The sequence below is a fragment of the Coregonus lavaretus genome (genome assembly GCF_964263955.1).
Source record: "Coregonus lavaretus genome assembly, chromosome: 6".
Classification (NCBI taxonomy): domain Eukaryota; kingdom Metazoa; phylum Chordata; class Actinopteri; order Salmoniformes; family Salmonidae; genus Coregonus; species Coregonus lavaretus.
Window position 1 is genome coordinate 54,891,575 of NC_139993.1, and position 7,605 is coordinate 54,899,179.

Genomic DNA, 7,605 nt, shown 5'->3' on the forward strand with positions numbered 1-7,605 from the left:
ATGAAGTGTCTTGGAGGTACAATACTGACATCTTGGATTATGCAAATACAGATTCAATATTTTAGCTTCCAGGCAAATCAAGTTACAAATGTCATCAAATCTAATCTAACCTTCCTTTACCCTCCCTCCCTTCATTTACCCCCCCCCCCCCCCCTCCCTCCCTTCTTTTACCCCCCCCTCCCTCCCTTCTTTTACCCTCCCCTCCCTCCCTTCCTTTACCGCCTGAAATGTTAGCCTGTTTTGGTGTGATGGAGTTTTGGCCTGCCTGGTGACATCACCAGTAAATTAGTTAACAGACCAATAAGAAATATAATTCAAATTCTCTCTGCCAATGACAGCTAGTTTTAAGTGTTCCCCTCCCCACTCAGACCACTCCCAGACAGTCCTAGCAAAATTCTTGCTTGAGAAATTGCTCTTTGCTAAGAAGCTATTTTTGTTTATTTTTGACCATTTTAATTGAAAACAATCACAGTAAGATACTTAATTATTACCCAGAAATGATTTGATATTGAGATAAAAACGGCTGCATTGGACCTTTAAAGTGGGGACAAAAAGAGAGAGAAAGAGAAAAAGAGAGAGAAAGAGAGAAAAAGAGAGAGAGAGAGTCCTGGTAGTAGATGCAGTGTCAGTCTGGTTTGAGGCTCCTATCTTCTCCTCCTCTCACACAGCCATCCTCTATTCCTCTCCTCCGTCTATACTGGCTTGAGGGGCCTAGGGCAGTCTATGAGGACCCCTCCACGTTGATGGTGGTGACTGTGGCCATGAAGCACCTCTGGAAGAGGCGGTCTGGGTCTGGAGGCTGGTTGTCACAGTCCAGTTTACCACTCAGGAAGTGCTTCTTAAACCCTTGGGGACCCGTAGGGGCGCTGCTGGGGTGACTCTGACTCGGCCCCTCTCGCGGACTGGGTTCAGCACCTGGAAATACAATGTTTTCGCATTTGTTCAATTTTGTATTTATTTAAAGTAAGTACCCCCTCAGGTGTGTCTGATGAAGAATCATGCAATACATTGCTTTGAGATGGAGAGCTTTTCTCTCTATGGGTCCCCGCTCTAAATTGTTATAAATATCTGCTGACTGATATTGAGAGTTAGTTATTTTCCTTATACTCCAGAACCAGTAGCAACTTATTCATAAGAAATATGGTTTCTGAGTAGCCATGCTGGAAAGCATACAATTGGATGACCAACTGAAATCTCAAGTGGAAAGGACAAGGAGGAATGCTAGATAGAGACTGTATAAAAATCAATTTGACATGTCATAGGAAAAATCTTTCGCTATTGTTATTAGGGACAAAAATACCATCTTGTAAAATGAATCAGTCTACTTCCACATTCACACAAACTGATTACACTGAGTGACAAATAATGGACTCCTACAAGCTTGTCCAACATCTAATTGAATTCTAATTCTATAGCCTTTCTTTTCACTATAAAAACCTAAAACTCCATGATCTCTGTAGACAGTTAGCTGATGGATTCTGTTCCCTTTATCAATCTGACAAAGGCGATCACAATGGGAGTTATTGGTTGGCATTGCTCGACTGGTCAAACGGTGCATATTGAGAGTGAATGTTAGTGAGTGAGAGTGCCTTTCATATGAAAATGACTACCCTGAATCCTTACTTTGAGAATGCTACAGACTTTTGATTTTCAGACCTACATTTTGTTTTTGTTTAATGAAGCTTTCATTTTGAGAGTAGAGTTGTGTAGTTAACGAAAGGCACTCTGAATTCCGCATTAATCTACATTACAATTACGAGCAGACAGCCGTCCCTTTCAATATCAGCTCAGTTCCATCCCCCACTTTGAAACTGATCACAGAGGATTAACATCAGTAGTCCAGTCCACTGTGGATTGGTTGTTTTTTCTTCTGATTCCTCATCAAATATCAAGGGCAAAGCAGCATTCATTGTTTTTCTCAGCATGGCAGCATGGGGTATATTTTGTTATTACTCTGGCCTGGCTGGCACACAAACAGACACACACAAACATACACACACACACACAGTTTGAAAAAGTATTCACCCAGTTCAGTTCATGCATATAAAAAATATCAAAATCAGAGTTTATTTGTCACGTGAACAGGATACAGCAGGTGTAAACAGTACAGTGAAATGCTTACTAGCAAGCTCTTTCCCAACAATGCAGTATATCAAAGGTAAGAAAATAAGATAAAATACAAACACATGAGAAATAAAAACAAATGAGAATGTACGCTTTATACAGGGTCATGTTTTGAATGTGCTGCGCAAATTGAAAGCTCCAAGGCTACAAAATGTGAAAGTCAGCATTTGAATACTTTTCCCAAGACATGTTCAAGGCCATAGAAAATATTTTTCGAAAAAGAGAAGGATTAGAAGGATCCTTGCCCGTGTACCATGGGCTTTAGACTCATTAAGTAACTCAGGCAGAATGTTGGGTGAAGGAAGGTAGTGGGTTCTCTCATGTGGAGGCAACCACGCACACACGCATGCGCAAGCGCACACAAACGCAAACACAAACACAGATAATTATCTCAGCCGGTGTGAGAAGAAATTAACTGTGAACTTATCTATTAACGGACGCTTTCTGGCTTCCTGCAGGCTTCCTCCATGGTTATCCAACTCAATGGATCTTCTATTAACCGAGCGGAAAGGACAGTGGAGACAGGGAAATCAAGAGGGGGAGAGGTTTGCCTCTTCATCAACAACAAATGGTGTGCTTACTCGAGCGCAGTGGAAGTCTCGACCCATTGTTCACCTGATGGTCAAATACCGACCCTTCTACTTCTCGAGGGAGTTTTCAGCTGTTATTGTGACTGTTGTACACATTTCACCTCAGGACAATAAATATAGCAAGCTGGCACTTAACGAACTGTATGAGGCTATAAACAAGAAGGTAGACTTGCACCCGGAGGCTGATTTCCTTGTTGCCGGTGATTTTAATTCCACGTCATTAAGACACGCGATGCCCAACTTCCATCAACATGTCTTCTTCGCCACTAGAGGCGATAAAGTCCTAGACCACTGTTACTCTACCCACAAGCAAGCATACAGGCCCTCCCGTGTAGCGCTGTTATGGTGACCGTATTACTGCCACACCGGCAGTTACGAGTCATGACAGCAGTAAAATATACCGTGTGACCGTTTAGTCATGGTAATTATGCTTCTCCAAGCTCTGATGCTGCAAATGGTCATTAATAGCCTACCAAACTTGCTAACTGCCTGGTACTCAGCACTCTATTGTCACTCTAATCACTCTGACATTTGTATTTGTATTTTGTCAAGGCAGCAGCTAATCTTCTTGGGGTCCAGCAAAATTAAGGCAGTTATGCAATTTTTAAAACATTACAATACATTCACAACATATTTCACAACACACTAAGTGTGTGCCCTCAGGCCCCTACTCCACTACCACATATCTACAACACAAAATCAATGTGTAAGTGTGTGTATAGTGCTATTTTATTGTGTGTGCCTATGTTTGTGTTGCTTCACAGTCACCGCTGTTCCATAAGGTGTATTTCTATCTGTTTTTTAAATCAAATTTTACTGCTTGAAATGCAAATAAATCCAAATCTAAATCAAACACTTCATGAGAGCCCATAAGCTCATGTTGCGCAACATTTCTATAGGCTATGCAATTGCGTGAGAAAGCAGAGTTTTGATGGCCTCTATTAAAAAGAGGAGGATCCCATCAGCTTTGTATAGGCTAGGCCTACTATATTTATTTATCAACTTTCCTAATATTAAGCACGTTGCTTCGCTTTACAACAGGAGTATAGCCTACCTGGCTGGCATGAAAATGAACCATGGGAAAAGCGTCCTCCATTTGCTATTTTAGTGCAGAGATTACATGTATTTTTTTCCCATGCCCCTGTTCCGAGACAGGTGCATAATATGGTCCATTCTAAATCAAAACTAATGTCACACATATCTATTATTTAGTATATGTAAAGACAATATTAAATTAAGAATAGTCTGAAGGGTGACAATATTAGCCTATCACTTGTGAATGATATATTATCACTTGTGAATGATGCCCAGCTAGTGCATTAAGGCAAGAAACAGCTCATACCTTTTTTTTGCGCCTTTTTCAAATCATAGCCGCACACTTCATGTATCCTAGCCCATAAGCCTATATGTTTTGATAAGGTTTGTATCATAACTAAAGTGGCCATATAACTTCTTAAAATTAAGCACATTAATCTGCTTTATAACCGGTGTAGAGCCGAACTGGTATACTGGCATTTCAAGTTTGGGGAAGATAATTTTCACCATAAAAATGCACCTTTATAATAAAGCATTACATGCATAATCGCATTTGCAGTCACTTTCGAGAACAGTGTTTTCCCGCTAATTTATTGCACTTTGGAACATTTGCGCTTATAGCCTACTGCCGTGTGCACATTGCTGCGCTTATAATGTGAAAAAATAGCATAATAGTTCATCAACATTTTAAGCTAAACTATCAAATTTTTTTGATGCGAGTGATTGTATTAATTTGGAATCTATTGCATCCCACAACTGTCCCAGAGTATGTTTGGAATATTTATTTATTGCACAGAAGGACAAGTTGACCAATAGAATAGGTCAACTTTTGTACTATGGGGGATAGTAGATTGACATAGGCTAGTGCTTTTGCTGTTCGTTAGGCCTACTCATCTTGTTGGCTGACAAAAAATAGGCTAAATGTGGACAGTTCTAACATCTTCAATATGCGCCTCGGAATTTGATAAGAGGGACGCGCGCAGTTGCTTCCCTGATGTGTCTATCTTCACTCACTTGTAGCCTACTTCTTAGCTGAACTACCTGTGAGAAGGACCCATTCATGTGAAGGCATTTGCTACATCTGAGCAAGCCATGTGAGTGAGAGGTGCTTCGGAGCACGGCAGCCGGCAGCCAGGAGAAGGGAATTATAATTAGCCTATTATATTCAGGCCAAGGGCACAACGGCCACTTTGGCTGCAAAAGGCATGGATCTTTTAGGGGGCATTACGGCCACGAAAGGGGGATGCCACTGGGAAATTCGAGGCCTGGTGAGAATATTATCAAGTGCTTGTCAAATTGTGAATGAGAGACTGATGAAGTGTTTGCAGCTTGCAACTTTTTTTCAAATCATCATTAGAGTGCCATCATGCAGCCTTGGAATGTATTAAAAATCAAAACATATAGCCCAACGTTTGTATCACAACTAAAGTTGCATAAATAACTCTAAATTAAGCATATAAGAGGACCAGTTTCTTTGTTTACCGCTCAACACAGAATAGCCGCATGTGCGCACATCCTTTTAAATCATTTGGAGTAAATATCCTTTCTATTTTATTAATGTTTATGTTCAGTTGTATTCTTCATACTATAAAATAATAAAAAAAACAATGTCACGGAATTCTAAGCAAATCTTGTCTGCTAAATTAACCAGTGTAGCCCACAGCCATATGGCATAGCCATATCAGGGCCTAACATAAGGACAACTCAGAGTATGCTATTCTGTTCTTCTGAAATAGACTACATTTTCTTCATATCATGTTTCTTTAGACCTGTCTAAAATAAATAATGGATTTATTGTGATGGTGTAGGCTCTATTAAATGGATTTATTATACTTTTTTAAATGTAGATGTTCCAAAGGTCTGCATCAGTGGCTTGTAGGCTATGCATGGCAGCCAGGTGATGCTAAACGTGTTTATGCTAATTAACGGTAAATTACCGTGAGACCGGCAGTTATTTGCTTGACAATCACCGGCTGACAGAATTTCATGACCGCCACAGCCCTACTCCCACGTCCCCCATTTGGCAAATTAGATAATGACTCTGTACTCCTGTTTCCAGTTTACAAGCAGAAGCTCAAACAGGAAGTACCCGTGACTTGCTCCATTGAGAATTGGTCATCAGAATCAGAAAGTATGCTACAGGCCTGCTTTGCTAGCACTGACTGGAATATGTTCAGAGACTCTGCCGATAATATCGACGAGCTAACCTAAAGGACAGGGCTACCGCACACAGGGGTTTCGCAGACAACCCTGAGGCAATGGCTGAGGACAGGAACATGTACAAGAAGTCCCACTACGACCTCCACAGAGTCATCAAACGAGCAAAAGGACAATATAGGAATAAGGTGGAATCATATTACACAGGTTCCGACACCCGCCGCATGTGACAGCGGCTACAGTCCATTACAGATTATAAAGAAAGACCCAACCGTGATCTGCCCAACGATGCCTCTTTACCAGACGAACTCAATGCATTTTATGCACGCTTCGACAATAACAACACCGTGCCGTGTGTGAGGGCCACCATCGACCCAGAGGACTGGGTGATCTCGTTCTCCAAGGCCGACATTAGTAAGATCTTTAATCAGGTCAACACTCGCAAGGCTGTGGGGCCGGATAGTATTCCAGGGTGCGTTCTCAGAGCATGAGCAGAACAGCTGGCAGGCATGTTCACGGTCATTTTCAACCTCTCCTTGTCCCAGTCTGTAATCCCAACATGTCTTAAGCTGACCAACATCGTTCCTGTTCCCAAGAACTCTAAGGCTTCATGCCACAATGACTACCGCCCTGTAGCACTCACATCTGTAATCATGAAGTGCTTTGAAAGGCTGGTTATATCACACATCAACTCCATCATCCCAGACACCCTAGACCCACTCCAATTTGCATATCACCCCAACAGATCCAGAGACGACGCAATCTCAATTGCACTCCACACTGCCCTCACCCACCTAGATAACAGGAATACCTATGTGAAAATGCTGTTCATTGACTACAGCACAGCGTTCAACACCATTGTCCCCTCCAAGCTTGTCACCTAGTTTAGGACCCTGGGACTGAACACCTCCCTCTGCAAATGGACCCTGGACTTCCTGATGGGCCGACCCCAGGTGGTGAGGATAGGCAACATCACCTCCGCAATGCGGACCCTCTACACGGGGGCCCCACAGGGGTGTGTGCTTAGTCACCTCCTCTACTCTCTGTTCACCCACAACTTTTGGCCACGCACGACTCCAACACCATCATCAAGTTTGCTGACGACACGACGGTGGTAGGCCTGATCCCCGGCGATAATGAGACAGACTATAGGGAGGAGGTCAGTGACCTGGCAGTGTGGTGCCATGACAACAACCTCTCCCTCAACGTCAGTAAGACCAAGGAGCTGATCGTGGACTAAAGAAAACAGGGGGGTGAGCACGCCCCCATTCACATTGATGGGGTTGCAGTGGAGCGGGTCGAGAGCTTCAAGTTCCTCTGTGTCCAAATCACTAAGGACTTAAAATGGTCCACACACACAGTCGTTAAGAAGGCGTGACAGCGCCTCTTCCCCCTCAGGAGGTTGAAAAGGATTGGCATGGCCCCTTAAATCCTCAAAAAGTTATACAGCTGCACCATTGAGAGCATTTTGACTGGCTGCATCACTGCTTGGTATGGCAACAGCACCACCCCGATCGCATAGTGCTACAGAGGGTGGTGCGGACAGCCAAGGACATCACTGGGGCCGAGCTCCCTGCCATCCAGGACCTCTATATCAGGCGGTGTGAAAGGATGGGCCGGAAACTTTTTAAAGACTCCAGACAGCCAAGCCATAGACTGTTCTCTCTGCTTCCGCCCGGCAACCGGTACCGGTGCATCA

The 7,605-nt window shown here is 43.1% G+C and overlaps 1 protein-coding gene across 1 annotated transcript in view; it reads right to left on the reverse strand.

Moving 5' to 3' along the window:
- Positions 1–228: 228 nt before the first annotated feature.
- LOC311130780 (protein shisa-like-2A) overlaps positions 229–7,605 on the reverse strand; it is a gene marked incomplete at its 5' end in the record, with an annotated part of 18,796 nt that continues 11,419 nt past the window's right edge. The window contains one exon of the mRNA XM_084163578.1: positions 229–915. Coding sequence (XP_084019704.1) covers positions 722–915 — 194 coding nt within the window. The 3' untranslated portion in view covers positions 229–721. The remainder of the gene's footprint in view (positions 916–7,605) is intronic.